Source organism: Clupea harengus, chromosome 5 (assembly GCF_900700415.2).
Source record: "Clupea harengus chromosome 5, Ch_v2.0.2, whole genome shotgun sequence".
Taxonomy (NCBI): Eukaryota; Metazoa; Chordata; class Actinopteri; order Clupeiformes; family Clupeidae; genus Clupea; species Clupea harengus.
In genome coordinates, this window is record NC_045156.1 from 31,394,589 (window position 1) to 31,419,644 (window position 25,056).

Genomic DNA, 25,056 nt, shown 5'->3' on the forward strand with positions numbered 1-25,056 from the left:
AAGTACTACACATAAGAACCAAAAAATACAATATATACGATACAAATATATAGACAATGAATATAAAAAAAGTAAAGTGGAAAGTAGAGTGCAAAATGTAAAACAGGAGTGCAATGTGCAATGTAATGTGTGTTAATGTAACACAGACTTAGGGTGTGGGGGTGGGGGGTAGACTACACATAGGCACACGCAGAACCAGCTCTTCAGTCTGCTGTGAGTGAACATTAGACTACACATAGAACACGCCGGAACATTAGACTACACATAGAACACGCCGGAACATTAGACTACACATAGAACACGCCGGAACATTAGACTACACATAGAACACGCAGAACACTAGACTACACATAGAACACGCCGGAACATTAGACTACACATAGAACACGCCGGAACATTAGACTACACATAGAACACGCCGGAACATTACACTACACATAGAACACGCCGGAACATTAGACTACACATAGCCACACGCAGAACATTAGACTGCACATAGCCACACGTAGAACCAGCTCTTCAGCCTGCTGTGAGTGAACTTTAGACTACACATAGGAACACGCAGAACATTAGTCTACACATAGAACACGCCGGAACATTGGACTACACATAGAACACGCAGAACATTACACTACACATAGAACACGCCGGAACATTAGACTACACATAGAACACGCCGGAACATTACACTACACATAAAACACGCAGAACATTAGACTACACATAGAACACGCCGGAACATTAGAATCAGAATCAGAATCAGAACACATAGAACACGCCGGAACATTAGACTACACATAGAACACGCCGGAACATTAGACTACACATAGAACACACGTAGAACATTAGACTGCCATTGAATGCCTAATTTCTATTTTCTTGTGTGCAACTAATTGTTTTTACGTATTTTCTTTCCCCCCAAAAAAATAGTCTGGCACATAATATACAGTGGGGTCCATAAAATCAGCTATTTTTGTGTAAACCTGGAAATAATCTGAAAGTTTGAGGATTTACTAACATTTAAAAACACAAAACGTTGACCTCTCAAGTAAGAAGAAATAAGATTCTGTCTCTGTTTCGGCATGGAAGGGGAGGAGTTTGAGGTGATTTGCATAGATACACTACGCTAGGTGTTGTCCTTTTTCATCGGTGTTAAATTAAAGGTGCAGATTGTTCTTATCGGTGTTAAATTAAAGGTGTAGTTTGTTCTTCGTGGAGTCCCATTTGATGACGTGTTGCTGACTATGTCATGTAGTTCTTGCCCCCCCCCAAACTCCTCCCCTTCCACGTCAAAACACCAGACAGAAAGTTGCCACCGAAAAGTACTGCCTTTGAAAAAAGAATGTCAGCATTAAAAAACTGAAAAGACCGACATGAAATGAAAGAGAAGATTGTCATTGACAAAGCATATCGGATTAAACAAAACAAGAAATCTGAACCAAACTGAAAATTCCTGTTTGTTATGATATCCTATTTTGAGGAGCACCTTAGCTAGGCTGCACTGTGTAACAGTCTTATACCTGTTTGTTATGATATCATAACACATTAACTAGGCCGCACTGTGTAACAGTCTTATACCTGTTTTCCTTGTGCTGCGGGAAATAGCACCCAACTCTTTGGGCCATACCCCAGGTAAGATACCAGGACTCCATGTCTGGAGTCACTGAATCCGTTTGTTTGTGTGTGTGTGGGTGGGTGTGTGTGTTTGTGTGTGTGTGTGTGTGTGTGTGTGTGTGGGTATCAGTGTTTCCGTTAGCTGGTCATTTCTTGGTTTTCCCTGGTAAAATAAAAGATAAATAAAAAACTTGCTGGCCAAAATGTCCGGTAATAATGCATGAATCCTAAAATCTGATTGCCTCCTACTCCCATTAAACAGTGAGGGGGAGAAGACAGATTGGATCTCATCATGTTTCATTTGATGTGGGCCTCCATGTGTGTGTGTACATGAGAAGGACAGAGAGTGTGAGGAGTATCAAATGTACTTGCTCACTGTGGTGTCTGTGTGTGTGTGTGTGTCTGTGTGTCTGTGTGTCTGTGTGTCTGTGTGTGTCTCTGTGTGTAGTCTCCTGGAGAAGATCGAACAGGAGACGTGGAGAGAGACGGGCATTTCATTTGTCACGTCTGTGACGCGTCTGATGGAGCGGCTCTTGGATTACAGGTACTGTAGTTCCCCCTGTTCACATAGTACCTACAGGTACTCCATGCAACCCCTCTGATGAAGTAGTGTGTGTGTGTGTGTGTGTGTGTGTGTGTGTGTGTGTGTGTGTGTGTGTGTGTGTGTGTGTGTCTCTGCCCCGCTCTAATTCTGCCACTGTGTAGTGTTGCTGCACTGTGTGTGTGTGTGTGTGTGTGTGTGTGTGTCTCTGCCACTGTGTAGTGTTGCTACACTGTGTGTGTGTGTGTGTGTGTGTGTGTGTGTGTGTGTGTGTGTGTGGTGTGTGTGTGTGTGTGTGTGTGTGTGTGTGTGTGTGTGTGTGTGTGTGTGGTGTGTGTGTGTGTGTGTGTGTCTCTGCCCGCTCTAATTCTGCAACTGTGTAGTGTTGCTGCACTGTGTGTGTGTGTGTGTGTGTGTGTGTGTGTCTCTGCCCCGCTCTAATTCTGCCACTGTGTAGTGTTGCTGCACTGTGTGTGTGTGTGTGTGTGTGTGTGTGTGTGTGTGTGTGTGTGTGTGTGTGTGTCTCTGCCCCGTTCTAATTCTGCCACTGTGTAGTGTTGCTACCAGCAGTTACCACTTTCAAAATACTGTGCATTGTCTTTATTTACACGAAGCAATAATAATTGGAAAGTCACTGCACTGTGTGTGTGTGTGTGTGTGTGTGTGTGTGTGTGTGTGTGTGTGTGTGTGGTGTGTGTGTGTGTGTGTCTGTGTCTGTGTGTGTGTGTGTGTGTGTGGTTGTGTGTGTCTGTGTCTGTGTGTGTGTGTGTGTGTGGTGTGTTGGTGTGTCTGTGTGTGTGTGTGTGTCTGCCCCGTCAGGGACTGCATGAAGGGGGATGAAACGGAGAATAAGAAGATCGGTTGCACCGTCAACCTGCTGGTAAGTCCAACTCTGAGCAAGAATCATCATCGTTGAGGTGTTCCAGAGACCTGCTGTGGTACCGAGCTCAGCCCAGGAAGTGCACTATTGTCAGCTGATATAAATATATTTACATATATATATATTATTTATATATTTGCATATTTAGTTTCATGGTGGGTGATCAATTCAGAGAGAGGTGAGGGACTGACTCCAGATCAGCCTGTAGGAGTTAATCTGATGACACTAGATGGGAGAGACAGACTCCAGATCAGACTGTAGGAGTTAATCTGATGACACTAGAGGTGAGGGACTGACTCCAGTTCCCATCAGTGTCACACATCACACCAAGAGACGTTATGCCCTACCTCACACTCAGGTACATAAGCGTTGTTGACTGGACCAGCTGACAGCGAGAATACATGAAACATTTTTCCTGCTTTTAACAAAAACATATCCCCCACAATATGCCCACGACAGACAGAGCGATATAATGAATGATTAGAAAATGACATTTTTTTGCAGTTGCTTTATTTCATCAGAGGAAAAAAATGACTATAAAGACAGTCCCTTCTGGGCACCAAAAATGTCTCCTGTGGTTTAAATCAGAAGCTAGCGGAGCTAACCTCCAAAGCCTGCCCTCTGGTTTAAACTGGCTAGTTTCTAGTGGCAGTCTAGATCATCCATACCTCTGCAATCATACACAGCCTCATATGAATGGAGGAATCCAGTGAATTGATATGATATAAAGTAATCTTTTTTATTTTTTATTTATTTTATTTAACCTTTATTTAACCAGGAGAAAACCCATTGAGATTAAGAATCTCTTTTTCAAGGGAGACCTGGCCAAGACAGGCAGCAGCATACATACAAACATCGTTACAGACAGAAACACAAAAGGAGACAACATTTAGGAGTTAGTGTCGTAGCCAGGTACATTAAAAACATTTACATCTTAAAGAATCTGTCTCAAATGTTTTCATTTTGAGTTTAAAAGCATTAAGCGAGATGAAATCATTTAGTTTCAAGACCTTTTGCAAGATATTCAGATATGCCGAGGGAGCAGAATACACAAAAGCCCTCTTTCCTCTCTATCTATATAATCTATATAATCCAGTGAATAGATAGATAGATAGATAGATAGATAGATAGATAAATAGATAGATATATAGATAGATAGATACATTATAAATCCCGTGGGGAAATTCTGGGGTCTTGCAGCTCTCTCATATAAACAATAATTACAAACTATATATACAGACAATACAATACAAACAAACAATACAATACAGTTATGTACAGTGTAGGATGTAGAATGTATAGTGAATGAATTGATGAATTGATATGACATACAGTAATCTATGTCATATCAATTCACTGGATTATATGGATTACTGTATGTCATATCAATTCACTGGATTATATACAGTAATCCATATAATCCAGTGAATTGATATGATATACAGTAATCCATATAATCCAGTGAATTGATATGACATACAGTAATCCATATAATCCAGTGAATTGATCTGATATACAGTAATCCATATAATCCATGTGTTGGCCTTTGCAGAGCTTCTACAAGTCTGAGATCAATAAGGAAGAGATGTACATCCGGTACATCCATAAGTTGTGTGACATGCACCTGCAGGCGGAGAACTACTCTGGTGAGACATCAACGTTCAAATAGACATGAATGCATGCATACACAGATACACTGGTCTGGTGAGACATCACAACGTTCAAATAGACATGAATGCATGCATACACAGAGAACTACTCTGGTGAGACATCATCAACGTTCAAATAGACATGAATGCATGCATACACAGAGAACTACTCTGGTGAGACATCATCAACGTTCAAATAGACATGAATGCATGCATACACAGAGAACTACTCTGGTGAGACATCATCAACGTTCAAATAGACATGAATGCATGCATACACAGAGAACTATAGACATGAATGCATGCATACACAGATACACTGTGCTCATAGGGTTATTGTTACCGGGGTAAGGGGAGTAGGAACAGAGAAACATGTCGGTGGTGGCAATAATATATATTGTATATAAATGCTAGGGTCGGGGTCATCTGCTTAGGAGCCACCCCAATGACCAAATGAACAGCCTGCATGGCTGTGTGTGTGTATGCGTGCGTGTGTGAGGGTGCTAGCGCGAGCTAACCATAGACCATATAGGAGCTAACTAGTTTTCCAGCGTAAGCTAGTAAAAACCCATCAATTATGTGTGTTTGTGTGATGTGTTTTCTCAGTCCTTTACATTATTTACCGTGATTACATACACCAACATTGCTCCTCCACGAGTGTAATTCAGGTACTATTAATGTTGACCAGCAGCGTTAAACGTGACACAACATTGAAATCAGGCAGTCGACACGATCCTCAAGGACCAATAAATGAATATTACTTCTGTAGATACGGATAGTTTCTCCATTCCGGTCAGGTGACTAAAATTAGCCAATCATTTAAAATAATGAATACTAATTCTGGGTATTCATTGTAACTGAGAGTCAGCAAGTAATAAATTGCTATGCAAAACACCTGAAACTTTAAAGTTTGACCTGCATGAAGAACAATTTTTTCCTAGAGCAAGCCATGAAACCGCAACAAAATAATAAAAAAAGTTGATTTTGGAGGAATGTAACCGTATAACCGTAACCATATAATAGGGATATGTATAGTCCACCTCCGCTGCGCATTGGGCTCCTGTTGGTCCCAGTTGTCCTCAGGGTTAAGGAGCCCATGCTCTTATCCCACCCCCACACCCTAAGTCTGTGTTACATTAACACACATTACATTGCACATTGCTCATCCACATTGCACTCCTGTTTTGCTTTTTTGCACTCTACTTTCCACTTTACTTTTTTTATATTCATTGTTTATATATTTGTAAACCTACTCGGCAATAAATCCCATTCTGATTCTGATTCTGATTTCTGATTCTGATTCAGAGAGTCCCTAGAAATGGCATTGCACATAAAAACAAGTACTACTAGTCCATCCAGCCATAGGCAGATAGATGCAAGTCACACATTTTTGGTCAAATGAACAAATATTAAAATATTAACAATGTGGGGAATATTGAAATTTTTTCTGTGTCTGTAGAGGCGGCGTTCACCCTGCTTCTGTATTGGGAATTACTCCAGTGGGAAGAACGTCCCTTGAGAGAGTTCCTACACTACCCGGCTCAGAGCGAGTGGCAACGCAAAGAGGGCCTTTGCCGTAAGGTCATCCATTACTTCAACAAGGGAAAGGTAAGCCAGTTATATTATAGCTCATTTTATAGGCAAGAGCAATTAGAATAGCTGCACATTCAACTGTGACACAAAACACATTTACGCAGAATTGGAGTACAGGTAAAAGGTCAGGTAGAAGGTCATCATACCTTGCAGCAGCGGTTGGGAATCAAACCCGGGTCAACCGCTTAAAAAGTGGCGACGTTAACCTAGAGATGAAACGGTACGAAAATGTATCACAATTATAGTGACCAAAATGATCATATTTATCAGTTATTGTCACGGTATTGTTAAAAAACATTTCTTCATATTCTATGGTCAAGTAATGACCTCTCGTATTTTACAGATTGTGCAGCATTGGTTTATGCCTGACCAGAATTCTTTTAGCTTTTTTTTCATTATAAAGTAGTGGATGGGGGTCACGCAAAATATGATATTCATAAAAAAACGACGTCGGTGTGATGAAATATGATGCGCACTCGCATCTGGGACCTAGTTGCTAACTTTGTTGATGCTGGACAGTTTTTAATCTGAGATTTTCAAAGTACGGTAATCACCATGGTGATTTTAACGATGATTAAGATCTGAAACGGTCAGACAAATTGTGTGTGCGTGTCTGCGTATAAGGGTCGACCATACATTTGGCTTTAGGTTCCAAGAGCTTGAGAACAGTAGAGGTAAGAGAGAGAGAGAGTGTGTGTGTGTGTGTGTGTGTGTGTGTGTGTGTGTGTGTGTGTGTGTGTGTGTGTGTGTGTGGAAGAGGAGTAACTCCTGAGGGAGGAAGAGGAGGAGGAGAGGAGAAGAGGAAGAGGAGGAGGAAGAAGAGGAGGAGGAGGAGGAAGAAGAGAGGAGGAGAGGAGAGAGAGAGGAAGAGGAAGAGAGAGAGAGAGGAGGAAGAAGAGAAGAGGAGGAAGAAGAAGAGGAGAGGAGGAAGAGAAGAGAGGGATGAAGAGAAGAGGAGGAGGAGGAAGAGGAGAGAGAGAGGAGGAGGAGGAAGAAGAGGAGGAAGAAGAAGAGGAGAGGAGGAGGAAGAGAGGGATGAAGAGAAGAGGAGGAGGAGGAGAGAAGAGGAGGAAGAGAAGAGGAGGAAGAGAGAGGAGGAAGTGACATCACAGAGGAGGAGAGGAAAAGAGGAAGAAGAAGAGGAGGAAGAAGAGGAGGAAGAAGAGGAGGAAGAGAGAGAGAGAGAGAGAGAGGGATGAAGAGAGGAAGGAGAGGAAGAGGAGGAAGAGGAAGGGATGAAGAGGAGGAGGAAGAGGAGGATGAGAAGAGAGGGATGAAGAGAGGAGATGGAGGAAGAGAGGAGAAGAGGAGGAAGAGAGAGGAGGAGGAAGAAGAGAGAAAGAAGAGGAGGGAGAGAGGAGGAGGAGTAACTCCTGAGGGAGTGTGTTACTCTCGGTGACTTGGAAGGGGGCGCCAGGTCCCTGGGAGTGTGTCTCAGTAAATACTTTCTTGTACAGGGCTCAGGTCTTATCTAAAGTGATTTTCACTCTTCCAACAGATCTCCTAATTCCCCCTCGTGGTATTCATCCCTTGATCCAAATCAGTGGGGTTTTAGTAATAATAATAATAATAGGTTTTAGTCGTCACTCCACTGAAACAGGAAACAGCTCTCTTTTCAAATCAGTGGGGTTTTAGTCGTCACTCCACTGAAACAGCTCTCTTTTGAAGTCCTTGGTTCTTGGCTTATGGGCAGCCTATGACATGGTGAAGCGCTGCATCCTGCTATCCGTACTCTCCGGCATGATCTTGGGCAAAGCACACTCTCGGTTTGACTCCTACCTGACGGTTCAGTCATTCATTCATCAAAGTTCCATGTTGTCCTGTCCAAATCTCATCACCATTCTCCAAAAGGTGCCCTAAAAATATAAATCAAATGTTTAGTGTGGTATTAAAATATGTATTCCAGACAGACCTCTTTTTTCAGTTACATAGCTTAGTGTGGATATACTGTATGCACACTTCTCTTCCACTGTGCAGACCAAATGTGAAAAGAGGACATACTGTACTGTATGTTGGACATATGTGTGTGTGTGTGTGTGTGTGTGTATGTGTTTCGATTCCTGCAGTGTTGGGAGTATGGTATTCCTCTCTGCAGAGAGTTGGGCTTCCAGTACGAATCACTGTATGACTATCAGAGCCTCAGCTGGATACGGGTGAGAGCAATTTGCACATTTGCACACGTCTAATATTTCACAAACCTAAGCCTTATTGGAAATCTGCATTGTACCCTAATACTATGCTTGAAAAATAGAATAATAAAGAAAACTGTTCTATCAAGTTTACCCAACCTATTTAGTGTTTTAAAATATTTTGGTTAAAAAGAAAGAATGTTTTACCTCAGTATCAACTACGCTACGCTTTGTAAAGCAAAAATGTGTTTCTCCACTCAGAAAATGGAGGCAGCATACTATGACAACATCATGGAACAGCAAAGGCTGGAACCGGAGTTCTTCAGGGTTGGCTTTTATGGACGCAAGTTCCCCTTCTTCCTCAGAGTAAGTATTCGGTTTTCTGTGAGACTAAAGTAGTTTGTTTGCCTGTTATTGAGAGGGGGCTGCATTCTTGAGTCATGATGATTGAGTCAACATTAGTCTATCCTGCACAATGTAAATCTTTTGAATGGATTGACAAAAGATGTTTTTGTTAATGTGGTGAGGTAATGTTTAGCCTAATGTTATACACCTTCCTTTTACAGAACAAGGAGTTTGTTTGTAGGGGTCATGATCTGTGCTCCTAATGTTATACACGTTCCTTTAACAGAACAAGGAGTTTGTTTAGCAGTGATCTGTGCTCCTAATGTTTATACACCATCCTTTAACAGAACAAGGAGTTTGTCTGTAGGGGTCATGATCTGTGCTCCTAATGTTATACACGTTCCTTTAACAGAACAAGGAGTTTGTTTAGCAGTGATCTGTGCTCCTAATGTTTATACACCATCCTTTAACAGAGCAAGGAGTTTGTTTAGCAGTGATCTCTGCTCCTAATGTTATACACGTTCCTTTAACAGAACAAGGAGTTTGTTTAGCAGTGATCTGTGCTCCTAATGTTTATACACCATCCTTTAACAGAACAAGGAGTTTGTCTGTAGGGGTCATGATCTGTGCTCCTAATGTTATACACGTTCCTTTAACAGAACAAGGAGTTTGTTTAGCAGTGATCTGTGCTTCTAATGTTATACACCTCCCTTTAACAGAACAAGGAGTTTGTCTGTAGGGGTCACGACTATGAGAGACTGGAAGCCTTTCAGCAAAGGATGCTGGGAGAGTTCCCACAAGCCATTGCTATGCAGCACCCAAATCTACCCGAAGAGGCCATTCTACTGTGCGATGCTCAGTGTATCCTCCTGGGAAAAGAGAATTAGACAAATATATATATATATATATATATATATATATATATATTTATTTCCTATACTGACCCTTACTTATCACAATTACCAATACGTTTTATAATTGCCAAGTATCTCTCATATTATATATTCTGAGCACAAATAATATGCCCTTCAAACCAATTTACATGTAAATTATGTCAGTTCATTTGGAAAATATAAGATGATCAGTGTGTGCACAATACGTACTACTTTTATGGGTGCATTTAGACATATAGTTCTATAAAGTGTAAATAAATATATACTATAAATATACTTGATGTCTTGTATTAGCAATAATCTTGATTTCATGTACACCAAATCATTCAAATATAAATATTTACAGAGGATTAGCAAAACCTTGGAAATACAAATCCTACAAAAGCTGTAGTTTGATTGTTTTGATGGATTCTTTGGGATCTTCGAGTCATTGACATTGAACTGCTACACCTCTGCTTGAATAACGTTTCTTGACGGAAGTCCTCAGATCTGCAGATCTACGCGGTCGCTCCCGTTCCTGAGAGTGTGGACGTGCTGCAGCTGGACCGCGTGCCCGACCGAATCAAGAGTTTCTACCGCGTCAACAATGTGAGACGCTTCCGCTACGACCGGCCCTTCCACAAAGGCCTTAAAGACCGTGAAAATGAATTCAAGGTAAGAGAGTCAGACATGTCGTGGTCTGCTGCTTTCACAAAGGCCTTAAAGACCGTGAAAATGAATTCAAGGTAAGAGTGGGGCGACAGTGGTACAGGAGGTAGAGAAGTCGTTTAGTAATCAGAAGGTTGTTAGTTCGATTCCCTGTCGAAGTGTCCTTCAGCAAGACACTGAACCCCTAATTGCTCCTGATGTGCAGTGTGCCATCAGTGCAAAATGTAAAATGTATATGTAAGTCGCTTTGGATAAAAGCTTCTACTAAATGTCATTTAAATGTAAGAGAGTCAGACATGTCATGGTCTGCTGGGCCGTGTTCAGGGGGCATACGTATGTTTGGGGGTTTCCTAGTGGGAGTCTAGTTCCAAACACTATTTTTGTTACAGGACAAAATCAGTCTGGAATGTTCCATGCCATGCACAATATGTTCAGTCCCACAGTGGGAGGCTTGATCAAATAAATGTGTGTGTCTGTAAAAAGAAATGGAAGCTCTGTGAAGCCCATCTGACAGACCCAGCAAGAAAACAGAAGCAGACATATAGGTGTTCTGTTGATTTTTTTTTTTGTAACAAAGGAGAAACACTAATTAATATGATATGAAATGGTATATTGTAAAGTGAACCTAAAATATATCAAACTCATGTAAAATATACACAGCAAAAGTAAAAGTTGACCGGGGAAATTCACTTGACTTAAATCTCTACCACTGTGCACAGTGGAATTAGGCCTTTCACAGATTCTCTCTCTCTCTCTCTCTCTCTCTCTCTCTCCCTCCCTCTCTACCTCTATCTCTCTCTCTGTCTCTCCCTCCCCCTCTCTCCCTCCCCCTCTCTCTCTCCCTCTCCCTCTCCCTCCCTCCCTCTCTCTCTCTCTTCCTCTCTCTCTCTCCCTCCCTCTCTCTCTCCCTGTCTCTCTCTCTCTCTCTCTCTCTCTCTCTCTCTCTCTCTGCATAGTTCTGATACTGAGTATGTGAACAGCAGCTTTTCTCTCTGTTCAGTGTCTCCAAGCTGAAGTGTTAATGCTTATGAGTCTTTGGCCCAGGAGAGATAATGAAGAATCAGTCGCCACACAGACATTCTAAGTTGGCATTCTAGATGGTGTTCAGAAGGAGAGATAATGAAGAATCAGTCGCCACAGACATTCTAAGGGCGCTTATATGCTACTCCGTACTACACGTTTACGGACACATGGGAACGCCTACACGTCGGTGGAACGCCCTCTCCGCCCTCTCCGTCCTCTCCGGGGCCCTCGGAGAGCCCTCCCGTGCACCGCTGAAATTCCTGTCGGCCCGTCCTGACGTGCTGTACAGCTACGGATAGCCCTTGGCCGTGATTGGTCCGCTACGACATAATTTCCGAACGACATAATTTCCGGAATCTCACATTTCTGGACCTTGCGTTTCCTGTTTCATTCCCTATATATCACAATAGCGCCATATTTAAAACCCACATGAGCGCCAGCATCTGACAGAGTAGTGCCAGAGCCCGGCAGGAGCAGATAGCAATTAAAATATTTGGTCCAAACGACCTCTGGACATATTCATTCATATCATATCATGGGACATATCCAACAGCCTCGTTAGAATCTTGTATTGTTTTATATACAGCCTATAACCATAGTCTCAAAGCGCTTTAAAGAGCCTAAGGCCTGAAACCCCCAGAGCAAGCACAAGGTGACAGTGGCAGGTGAAGACTCCTTTTGACAGGAAGAAACCTTGACCAGAACCCAGCTCAGAGGGGGGACCCATCTGCTTGAGGCCAGCTCCCCTTTTTGGGGGGATGAGGGGAAGGAAAAACAAACACAGGAACCTCTGGTTGTGCTCTATAGTCAAATGGAGTTGTTTATCTTATTGTTGGCACTCTGATATTCTTTTGAATGAAGAGTGCATTACAAATAAAATATATTATTATTATTATTAATTATTATTATCTCTGTTATTGAAGTTAGTGCTGCAGTCGTAGCCACACACTAACTGGTTCCATGTGTGTGTTCTTAGAGCCTGTGGATCGAGAGAACGACTCTGACCCTAACCCATCCCCTGCCAGGCATCTCCCGCTGGTTTGAGGTGGAGAAGAGAGATCTGGTAAGTAGACCCTTTGCCATCACGGACAAAAGCGTCTGCTAAATGACTAAATGTAAATGTAAATGTATCCAAGATTGGAAGTTTGAAGCTGCTGAAATTCCAGTAGCTCTTCAGTCTCTCTTACTCTCTTAATCTCTGTTTTAAGATGTGACATGTCCAAGTAGGCTGTGATGCCAAGTACTTTGCATTTCATGTAACACTGTTGAGCAGCACCATAATAATTTGACATTTGCCATCCTCTATGTATGTATGTCTGTGGACTAGGGCTGAACGATTTGGGAAAATAATCTAATTGCGATTTTTTCCCCCCAAATATTGCGATTGCGATTTAATATGCGATTTTTTTATTTTATCCAAATTTTTTTCCCAACTAATTGTAATGAATGATTTAAATATGACCAACACAATATTAGATACATTTAGTGTAAAATATTATTTCCCACATTTTACATTTTTATTTAACTGCTCATTACAGAATCAAGAACAATAAATTGGTGGCTTTGCCACTGTGCATTTAAGTAATTTAAACAAAGAATAAACACAAGGCATGCACTTTTTAAACACTGTGTGCAAAATGTACCATCTTTTTTTTGTTGTTTTTTTAAGACCACGTTTTTAATCGCGAACGTTGCGGTTAGAAAATCGCGTTCTATCATATCGCGATTAAATCGCAAATGCAATGAATCGTTCAGCCCTACTGTGGACAGGCTCAAATACAATGTTATGCCGATGATGTACATGATGTGTGTTTTTTGTTCCAGGTAGAGGTCAGTCCACTGGAGAACGCCGTCTCCGTGGTCGAGAACAAAAATCACGAGTTGCGCACACTCATCTGCCAGTACCAGCACAAGCAGCAGCTACACGGCAATATCAACCTCCTCAGCATGTGTCTCAATGGAGTCATCGACGCAGCCGTCAATGGAGGCATCGCCCGCTACCAGGAGGTAGGCATTGCGCCAGTGTAATAGAGTACTTAATAGGAGGTGGGCATTGTGCCAGTGTAATATAGTACTTAATAGGAGGTTGGCATTGTGCCAGTGTAATATAGTACTTAATAGGAGGTTGGCATTGTGCCAGTGTAATATAGTACTTAATAGGAGGTTGGCATTGTGCCAGTGTAATATAGTACTTAATAGGAGGTTGGCATTGTGCCAGTGTAATATAGTACTTAATAGGAGGTTGGCATTGCGCCAGTGTAATAGAGTACTTAATAGGAGGTTGGCATTGTGCCAGTGTAATAGAGTACTTAATAGCTGTAAACATGTAAACATTGGTAGTCAGGTAATCAGGTTCACAGATTTGCTATTTGGCCATCTCCTTCGTCACCAGTTCTTCTTTTGAGAACTGAGTGCTGGCTTCACTGAATCTAATGAACAATTTTTTTATTTATTTTTTTATTTTTATTTCATTTTGTTATATTTCTTATGTAAAGTAGTATTTATTTATTGTTACACCAGGTTCTATTGCTCGTAGCTTGACTATTATCTCCATTGTACGTCGCTTTGGATAAAAGCGTCTGCTAAATGACTAAATGTAAATGTAACAAGGTCACATGAGCACTGCACTGCACTGCAGTCCGGAGGGCAACGTGCTCTGATTGGAGTTGTTACGAGCCAGCTCAAGGCACGAAACAAGAAGGGGAGGCCACGCAGAATTTAGGATAATAATAATAATAATAATATATTTATTAATGATTTACAAGTTTATATAGATATCTATTAATTATAGCAAACGTGTGGTGAAGATCAGTGTTGTGAAGAGAAACAAAAGATGTAATGTAAAGTCAGGTAAAGGGTAATATAAACAAACGACGACGATAATCCAAAACCAACGACAATCCAAATCCAATCTCTATCCAAATCCAACGACCAACCCAACGCTCTCCCGACTGCCATTTGATCAGGGCTTTTGTAGCCCAACCAATCATGGGTTACACCTGGGGTACACCTGCTTCCCATTACCTGCTAAGGAAACAGAGACAGAACAGGCATGCAAATATAAGGGGGCGGGGCCAAGACCCGCCAGGGTCGTAACAGAGTTCAGCAGACAGAAAGACATGGCAGTGGAATAGCGATGTATGAATGTTCAGACGATGTGGACACAGTAAAGAGATAGAAATGAATGAATGTATGAATGAATGTATGAATGTTCAGACGATGTGGACACACAGTAAAGAGATAGAAATGAATGAATGTATGAATGTTCAGGCGATGTGTACACAGTAAAGAGATAGAAATGAACGAATGTATGAATGTTCAGACGATGTGGACACAGTAAAGAGATTGAAATGAATGAATGTATGAATGTTCAGACGATGTGGACACACAGTAAAGAGATAGAAATGAATGAATGTATGAATGTTCAGACGATGTGGACACACAGTAAAGAGATAGAAATGAATGAATGTATGAATGTTCAGGCGATGTGTACACAGTAAAGAGATAGAAATGAACGAATGTATGAATGTTCAGACGATGTGGACACAGTAAAGAGATTGAAATGAATGAATGTATGAATGTATGAATGTTCAGACGATGTGTACACAGTAAAGAGATATAAATTAATAAAGATGTATGAATGTATGAATGTTCAGACGATGTGTACACAGTAAAGAGATTGAAATGAATGAATGTATGAATGTATGAATGTTCAGACGATGTGGACACAGTAAAGAGATATAAATGAATAAAGATGTTCAGACGATGTGTACACACAGTAAAGAGATAGAAATGAATAAAGATGTATGAATGTTCAGGCGATGTGAATGAATAAAGATGTACAGGCGATGTGAATGAATAAAGATGTAATGTACAGCAATAAGAGGGAATGTTCTCAAGTCCCTGGAGGTTTGCCTTGTCACAATAACTGTACACAAAGAAAGATCAGTATTTAACTTTAAATGAAATAAAACATTCAATTCAAAAACATACATTTGCCAGGCTTGACCACGTTTGAAAATGAACAGGTTATAAATGCATATACCTTTCAAACTGAAGCTTAAGTGGAGGTTAATGTGTTTGACCTCTGACCTATGACCTCTGCAAAAACATCTGACGTCCTCCTACTTTCAACTGTGATGTTTCCTAGGCCTTTTTTGATAAGGAGTACATTGCCACCCACCCAGATGACTCGGAGAAAATCACCCAACTGAAGGATCTTATGGAGGAGCAGGTGAATATGATGTGTGAAAAGGCCTGGAGTAGCCATGCATTGTGTGTGTTTTGATTAGGTATACTGTAAAAAGCCATTAGAAATTCAATATATTATATTTATATTATATTTAATATAATATATTAAAGTTATATTAGTTATATTTTTTATCAGAAATGCTGTCTCTTATGTCGTATTGCTCAGATTTGTAATTAGGTAGTAAAATATAGTCATGAATAGCATTGTCATAAGGCATGTTAACATTGGTTCTTAAATTCTGTAAATCTCTTATATCACTGATAGAAAGTTAAAAACACAGGGCATGTTTGGGAGTAAGTCATGTTTGTTTGGGATGGGGCAGGTACACATCCTAGGTGTGGGTCTGGCTGTAAGTCGAGTCAAAGTCAAAGTAGCTTTATTGTCAATTTCCTGCATGTCAGACATACAAGGAATCGATAAAAACGTTTCCCACTCGCCCACGGTGAAACATATAAGTGCACAGGCACAATAACAGATAAGACAAGACATATAGATACATATAGATAAACATATAGATATAAAAAACATACAGATACACGTACAGCAGCAGAAGCATACGTTTTTCTTTAAAGTGAGGTTATGGTAGTGCAAAAAAGGCAATTTAGTAATGGCAGTCATGTTTGTTTGGGATGGGGGCAGGTACACGTCCTAGGTGTGGGTCTGGCAGTACATGACAAGCTGGTGCATCCAGAAATGCGTCCCCTGCACAAGAAGCTGATCGACCAGTTCCACATGCTGCGGAGCGGCTTGTGCCACGTGAGCCACCATACACACACCATACACACACACACACACACACACACACACACCACACACACACACACACACACACACACACACACACACAACCATACACACACACACACAACCATACACACACACACAACCATACACACACACACACCATACACACACACACACACACACCATACACACACCATACACACACCATACACAACCACATGTGTGTACTCACACACACCATACACAACCACATGTACTCACACACACCATACACAACCACATGTGTGTACTCACACACACCATACACAACCACATGTACTCACACACACCATACACAACCACATGTGTGTACTCACACACACCATACACAACCACATGTACTCACACACACCATACACAACCACATGTGTGTACTCACACACACCATACACAACCACATGTACTCACACACACCATACACAACCACATGTGTGTACTCACACACACCATACACAACCACATGTACTCACACACACCATACACAACCACATGTGTGTACTCACACACACCATACACAACCACATGTACTCACACACACCATACACAACCACATGTGTGTACTCTCAGTGTTCCATTTACTCTAAATGAAGAGATATAATTTTCTGACCAGAGAACATATACTGTATAGACAAAAAGAATCATATTTGTATTCCTTACCTGTCCATAGGGGCCAGACCAAGACCAAAACCTGTGTTTTGTATAGTGAATGAGCAGATGATTCATATTATTGAGCATTATTTCGATGTACCAGTGTATTTATTGAGTAGGGTCTGGATATCTGTGTGTTGTGTTAGGGAGTCATTAAGGGGCTATTCGTTCTGTGTGAACTCACACCATACACAACCACATATTATTCATTCTGTGTGAACTTGCAGGGCCTGGCTGGTCTGGATAAACTCAGCTCAGCTTGTACGGGAGCGAGCACTCCTCGAGGCCTCCTGACTGCGCACACCCCAATGAGCCCAGAATCCATCAAACTCCTTCACAGACACAGGTAAGTGGAGTCAAATGCCATACATTCATCAATGCATACATTCATCAATGCATACATCAAACTCCTTCACAGACACAGGTGAGTGGAGGCAATGCAGCATACATTCATCAATGCATACATCAAAATGAACCCCTCTGGAATGTCCAAACCTTGCCGAGGATGTTGCAGAGTTAAATGATGAGCTCAAATAGCGACATGGTAATGATTTTCATTATTGGTTTCTTGGAGGAGCATGTCACGCTGCTGGACAATGTCCACTGTAAATGTATGGGTAGCCGGCCAGCAGGTACAGAGCTGTCCAATGAGCGAACCTCACGCCACACAACTTTAGAGACAAACTAGTGCGGCTGCAACCATAACCTCATCAGCACCGTATCACGCTAGCAGGAGCTGTGCCACAGTATTGACCCCTGTCACAGCCATTGCCATCAGAACACAGTTTTACCTCTCTTATCTGTGAGTGCTGCTGCCATCCTCAGGTAGCTTGTGGCTTGGTCCGTGGTCTTGTCAACATGTATGCAGATATTTTCAAAAAAGATTGTCAGTTTCTGTCAGTTTTTGAAAGGATAACGTCCACAGCATATGCGTTTTTTTTTCTCTCCACATGAAAAGGACAAAACGTTCTTAAAGGGCCAGCCCTCCGCACTTGAACATACACATTCAGCAATCGCATCACGTCATTGGAACCTTCTGGTCGACTAACCCAATCGCATCACGTCATTGGAACCTTCTGGTCGACTAACCCAATCGCATTACACGTCATTGGAACCTTCTGGTCGACTAACCCAATCGCATTACACGTCATTGGAACCTTCTGGTCGACTAACCCAATCGCATCACGTCATTGGAACCTTCTGGTCGACTAACCCTTAATTGCTTGGAAAACACAAATTAAATATGTAATTATTGCATAAATTTTTTTTTTAAACTTTAAGTAGCCGTTTCGTTCGTGATTGTAACCAATCGACACTGTTACTCACACCGCAACAGCAGGCAGTGGTGCCGGCAGGATTAGATTTGAGTTCAGTGTAGTTCAGAAGTTCACATCATTTTTGCGGGGGGTGGAGGGCCACTTTAAATCATCCATATCATGAGGTGCGTTCTGTTGTGCTAGCTGACCTCCCCCACTATACACACACCATACACACACACACACACACACACCACACACAACCACACACACACCACACACACCATACACAACCACACACACACCACACACACAACCACACACACACCATACACACACCATACACACACCATACACACACACCATAGACACACAACCACACACACAACCACACACACACCACACACACAACCACACACACACCATACACACACCATACACACACCCTTCTTTTTGAGGTGCTCTCTGTTGTGCTAGCTGACATCCCCCACTATACACACACACCATACACACACACCACACACACAACCACACACACACCATACACACACCATACACACACCCTTCTTTTTGAGGTGCTTTCTGTTGTGCTAGCTGACATCCCCCACTTACGGCGTTGGCTTCATGATGACCACCTTTTCATCTGAGAGTTTCACGCTCATCGTTGCTTCTTCTAAAGGTGCAAGATTAGAAAGCATTGTTAAACAATCAGGCCTTATACGTGAAAATCAATAGCTAATTATGTCAAAACGATTCAGGCAGAGTTTGAGGGATGCAATTGCAAATCTTTCTACTAAAACTGCATTGGAACTTCAGATCATTCAAAATATTAATTTTTACATTTTTAGAAACCGAGTTCAAATGACGGTTTCTATAATAAGCCGTTCGATGTCATGTTGCTCCCTGCAGAATTTTCACAGAATTTTCACAGTTTACTTCCTATTTTCAAAAGGCTAAAAAATGTTGAGTTGTTTTCTTTTGCTCATATCTGATACTTCTGTGTTTGCTAATGCTAACACACAAAATAAACTAAATCCAACATTGCCAACATCACGATTAAGAGCCAGAAATGTTGATCATACAATGACGTTAACGGCAATCATCGCTCAAATGTATTTGCGTCATAACACAAACACAGCAAAAAAAATCAATCTCATGTAGATAAGATTAAGTTGTTTTTCGTATGTGTAAGAGGAAGGGAGAGAGAGACCCACTGTTACTTACAACCAGGCGGGAAAAAAATATGGAAGTATTAACTGCAGGGCTGCAGAAATCTTTCAAAATCAATGTATAAACTGCAGTTATTAAGTAGGGAAATGACGGCAGTGTTACAGATCCTATGCCCTCACACCACCCTGCCCCAGATCTCAATACTCTTTCTTCACGCCACCCTGCCCCAGATCAATACTCTTTCTTCACGCCACCCTGCCCCAGATCAATACTCTTTCTTCTATGCCTTCACGCCACCCTGCCCCAGATCTCAATACTCTTTCTTCACGCCACCCTGCCCCAGATCAATACTCTTTCTTCTATGCCTTCACGCCACCCTGCCCCAGATCTCAATACTCTTTCTTCTATGCCTTCACGCCACCCTGCCCCAGATCAATACTCTTTCTTCACACCACCCTGCCCCAGATCAATACTCTTTCTTCACACCACCCTGCCCCAGGTCTCAATACTCTTTCTTCACGCCACCCTGCCTCAGATCTCAATACTCTTTCTTCACGCCACCCGGCCCCAGATCTCAATACTCTTTCTTCACGCCACCCTGCCCCAGATCAATACTCTTTCTTCACGCCACCCTGCCCCAGATCTCAATACTCTTTCTTCACGCCACCCTGCCCCAGATCTCAATACTCTTTCTTCACGCAGCACCAACCATTTCATCTTCACTCCCACCTTTCTCTGTCTCTCTTGTCATTTCTCAAGAAACACCCGTCTTATCCGGGATGCACTCACCTTCCCTTTTCCATATCTCTTCCCCTGTCCTCCTCTCTCTATTTCTTTTGCTGTCTCATTCTCTTCTGCGTCTTTCACCTCTTCATCATCCTCTTTTCGTGGGCTTTTATCTTTTGTGTCCTGGCACTCTTCTTCCTTTTCATTTCCTCCCCTCCTGGTGTGTGTGTGTGTGTGTGTGTGTGTGTGTGTGTGTGTGTGGTGTGTGTGTGTGTGTGTGTGGTGTGTGTGTGTGTGGTGTGTGTGTGTGTGTGTGGTGTGTGTGTGTGTGTGTGTGTGTGTGTGTGTGGTGTGTGTGTGTGTGGTTGTGTATGACTGACTGTTTCTCTTCAGTCATGTGGCAGTGCTGTGTGCTAATCCAATAGGGTTTCCTGTATCTGGAAACACTCTGTGTGAAAATGTTCTCCCTATGTGTATGTATATATGTATACCTTGTAAGTCGCTTTGGATAAAGGCATCTGCTAAATGACTAAATGTAAATGTAAATGTAATGTTCTACCTATGTGTATGTATATGTGATTTATGTATGTATGTCGGTGAGGTGTATAAGTGTATATGTGTATAAGCTACTGGATGACCTAAATTTTCCTCGGGATTAATAAAGTATCCATCTATCTATCTATCTATCTATCTATCTATCTATCTATCTATCTATCTATCAATCCTTCAACTCTGTTCTCACACCTCCAGCGAGATGGGGAATCTGCTCATCTTGAGCGACGGCCTGCTGGTGGAACACCCTGAAGATGTCTACCGCATACAGGTCTGTGTCCATGCTAGGCAAGAAGAAGAAGTGTGTGTGTGTGTGTGTGGTTGTGTGTGGTGTGTGTGTGTGTGTGTATGGTGTGTGTGTGTGTGTGTATGGTGTGTCCATGCTAGCACCTTCCCCATGCCAACAGCTACCTCAGAGAAGAATCTCAGCCATTTGTGTGTGTGTGTGCGTGCGTGCGTGTGCATTATATGTGGGTGTGTGTGTGTTTAAATCCTGACGGTTGTGGTTCTGTGGTGTGTGTGTGTGTGTGTGTGTGTGTGTGTGTGTGTGTGGTGTGTGTGTGTGTTTAAATCCTGACGGTTGTGTGTGTGTGCTGTGTGTGTGGTGTGTGTGTGTGTTTAAATCCTGACGGTTGTGTGTGTGTGTGTGTTGCAGCCCAGCCCCTCCTCCTCCAGCCTCAGTTCCACTCACTCCGCCCCCTCACAGATGACCCACCCAACCGGCATCAGAGGTACCGCCCACCAGTCAGCTTACCAGTCTGCCATTGGTCTATTTCAGCTTACCGGTCTCCCATTGGTCGATTTCAGCTTACCAGTCTGTCATTGGTCGATTAGATTTGAAAGTCTGCCATTGTTCGATTAGATTTGAAAGTCTGCCATGGTTCGGTTTAATTTGAAAGTCTGTCATTCAATTCAATTCAATTTTCAATTCAATTTTATTTATATAGCGCCATAACAATACAATTGTCTCTAGGCGCTTCTCCGGATTTCTATTTCATTTGAAAGTCTGTCATTGTTTCATTGGAAAGTCTTGTCATTGTTCGATTTCATTTGAAAGTCTATCATTGTTCGATTGGATTTGAAAGTCTGGCATTGTCCTATTTGATTTGAAAGTCTGGCATTGTCATAGTGTACTGGTGTGATGTTTTGTCCAGTGGGTTCTCCGTCCCTGCTGGAGAAATCCAAACACAACAGAGAGATGCTGATGCTGCTGCCCCCCAGAGAGACCGACCCAGCAGCGCCCTGTACCCCAGCATCACTGACAATGGACAGGTAGGTACCCTCCTACTTGATCAGATAATAATAATACATAGATAGATAGATGGATACTTTATTAATCCCGAGGGAAATGTAGGTCATCCAGTAGTTTATACACATACACAAATACACTTATACACTTCTACACCTCACCGACATACATACATAAATCACATATACATACACATAGGTGTTATTAATCATAATAATTCATTTTATTTGTAATGCACTCTTCATTCAAAAGAATCTCAGAGTGCCAACATATTAAAAACTAACTATAATAATACAATAAAATAAAAATGAATTAACATAAGCATAATAGAAAACGTTTTAACATTTTATCATACGATTTAACACAAGGCCAGAAATGCCTATTATTATTATTATTATTATGTTATTATTATTATTATTATTATTATTATTATTATTATTATTATTATATATTATATTATTGGTTCATACATCAGCACACTGGACAGGAGGTGGCCCTTCATCATAGTGTGTTTAAATCCTGATGGTGGTGTGTGTGTGTGTGTGTGTGTGTGTGCTGTACATTCAGCGCTGCAATAGAAAGTTCACATTCTAAAGTAAGTGTTGTGTCTGATTAGTGCAGGGTTCCCGCGGGTCCTTAAAAAGTCTTAAAATGTCTTAAATTAAAATTCGGGTAATTAAGGTCTTAAATTGTCTTAAATTTCACGTAAAGTTGCTGTAGGTATTAATTTTTTTGCCGGTGCGCTTAATGACGATGAGAAAGCACAGTGGCGCATCGTAAAACATCTAATAGTTGATTAATTTAGTATTGTGTGAATTGAGTCTCCGCAATTTAATAGCTGTTTACGGTACGTCGGCTACAGACGCTGACGTCAGGCTGCGTGTCGCCATTACGCGGTTGTCGATGTGAGGTTCAAAATGCAAAGAAGATGGGGAAGTGCAACGCAGATTTCGGTGCCTGAGCCAATTGAACACGGTCGCTAGGCAGATTCCGTGGGGCACATGTAAAACTGCCCCAGCTCCCAATGTAAACCTTTTTTCTGTGTCGCTCACGCTCATTGGTGTCTTCATAGCAACAAGTCTTATGACAGTGAAGAGCAGGCAGCATTTCACAGAGCAAGCACAAACAGAACTAGCCAATCAACCTTTTAACAGAGAAAATACCGAAAGGTAAACGGTCAAAAGTGTGACTGTATTTCGCACAAAAAGATTAAAACATCGCGACGTGCAGCAAATGCAACAAAACAATTGCGTGAAAAGAGGGGAGAGAGGGCAAGAGTCAACGGCAGATCAGCAACCGAAGACTGAAAAATAAACGGAGATGACAGCTAAAGGTAGTCTCTTAAAGGGGCAGTACACATTTTCTCGTACTCATTGTGTTCAAGTAACAAGATTAACTATAAACAAGATAGAAAAGATAGGTATAAACAAATCATAAAATGGTGAAATTTCATGAAATAAATGCAAACAAAATAATACATTTTTGACTCCAATAATACTATTTTTGCAAAAGAAGTTTGAAGCTGTTTTTTTGTATTTATTTATATTTATCTAAGTATACTATAAACTGTTGTTTACAGTTAATATAATGTTCATAGTTTGAAGTTAAAAAGTTTGAAGCTGTAGTTGGAAGCCAAGTGTTTTGTATGTATTTATATTTATAATATACTTTAAACAGTTAATATATTGTTCAATTTGAAGAAAAAAAATTGCCTTGGCAATAAAAAAAGCCTTTCTTTAATGTCGTCAATCGTCGCTTTGTTCTTTAAAAAAAGTATCGGTTCAGGCACCGTTTATGCACCGGTATCGTTTTAAAAGTATCGGTTTAGCACCGGTATCGGAAAAAACCCAAACGATACCCATCCCTACTAACGACGATACAAGTTCAGACGCCACCTCTCAGTCGGCTGTAACAAGTTTCATTTCACCGCCAGACACCCAAAAGGCAGAGGTACTGTGGGTTCTCCATACTGTGACGAGGCACAATTCATTTAAATCTAACGATGACATACGTGGCGTCTTTGCTGCCATGTTCCCCGATTCACAGCTTGCAAAGTCATTCACCTGTGGTGAAAAAAAACGGCATATGTCGCGAAATATGGCATCGCTTCATTCATCAAGAAGGAGCTATCGTGCAGCGTTAGTGAGAAACTATATGTTGTCATGTTTGACGAAAGTATGAATAAAACGACAAAGAGCAAACAAATGGACCTTCATTTGCGATTCTGGGCTACTGATGATGAATTTGGGATGTTACAAAACAATGGACCTCTCTATTCATTGGTTTCTCTCATGAAGAGTCATGTGATAACATTAATGTTTTCAAACAGTTATTATTTTCATTATTCGATATGATTTCTTCATGCAATGCATTGTGTTGTTTAGTGTAATCCAAACTTATGTATGTTATGTTGGCTCTGTTCTGCATCACAAAGGAACAAAACAAATGAAAATGCCAACTGTGGGCTTTGATTGTTTACATCTATATTGGCCAAACAGTGTTGGAAGGGTTATTGTCAGTTATTATACTGTCTCCTAATTTCAAAAAAAGGTCTCATGAAAAAGTATTTTTGCAGAGTTTACACATTTCACATAGTTGATAACAAATTGAAAACTTTAAGTTTTGATTTCCATTGTAGGAGGCAATACATTGAGTATTCCAAAGAAATTGTGACATTTTTGGGTCTTAAATTATATTTGTTGAGGTCTTAAAAAGGTCTTAAAAAGCATTAAATTTTACTTTTGAAATGGTGCAAGAACCCTGTAGTGTGTAATGTATTGTGATTTAACCTTTCCAGCCAGCCAACCTCCAACGGGCCCTGCTCCATCAGGTGATTGGTCCATGCAAGCCTAGCAGTGATCCCAATCTCTCCGTAGCAGAGAAAGGTACAGTTTCCGTTTGATTACACTAGGACTTTGTAATGATTGACTGATTGGTACGTCTGTCCTTGATTGATTGACTGATTGGTACGTCTGTCCTTGATTGATTGGCTGATTGGTACGTCTGTCCTTGATTGATTGATTGATTGATTGGTACGTCTGTCCTTGATTGATTGATTGGTACGTCTGTCCTTGATTGATTGACTGATTGGTACGTCTGTCCTTG

General features: G+C 41.3%; 1 protein-coding gene across 1 annotated transcript in view; it reads left to right on the plus strand.

Annotated features, from left to right (window-relative positions):
- dock3 (dedicator of cytokinesis 3) overlaps positions 1-25,056 on the plus strand; it is a 112,124-nt gene that overhangs the window by 77,650 nt on the left and 9,418 nt on the right. The window contains 19 exon segments of the mRNA XM_042707927.1: positions 1,606-1,632; positions 2,063-2,158; positions 2,975-3,035; positions 4,588-4,681; positions 6,144-6,292; positions 8,344-8,430; positions 8,668-8,772; positions 9,471-9,612; positions 10,132-10,298; positions 12,292-12,378; positions 13,140-13,322; positions 15,466-15,549; positions 16,207-16,323; positions 17,226-17,344; positions 20,901-20,973; positions 21,358-21,433; positions 21,857-21,916; positions 21,919-21,974; positions 24,749-24,836. Of these exon segments, the coding sequence (XP_042563861.1) occupies positions 1,606-1,632; positions 2,063-2,158; positions 2,975-3,035; positions 4,588-4,681; positions 6,144-6,292; positions 8,344-8,430; positions 8,668-8,772; positions 9,471-9,612; positions 10,132-10,298; positions 12,292-12,378; positions 13,140-13,322; positions 15,466-15,549; positions 16,207-16,323; positions 17,226-17,344; positions 20,901-20,973; positions 21,358-21,433; positions 21,857-21,916; positions 21,919-21,974; positions 24,749-24,836 (1,871 nt within the window).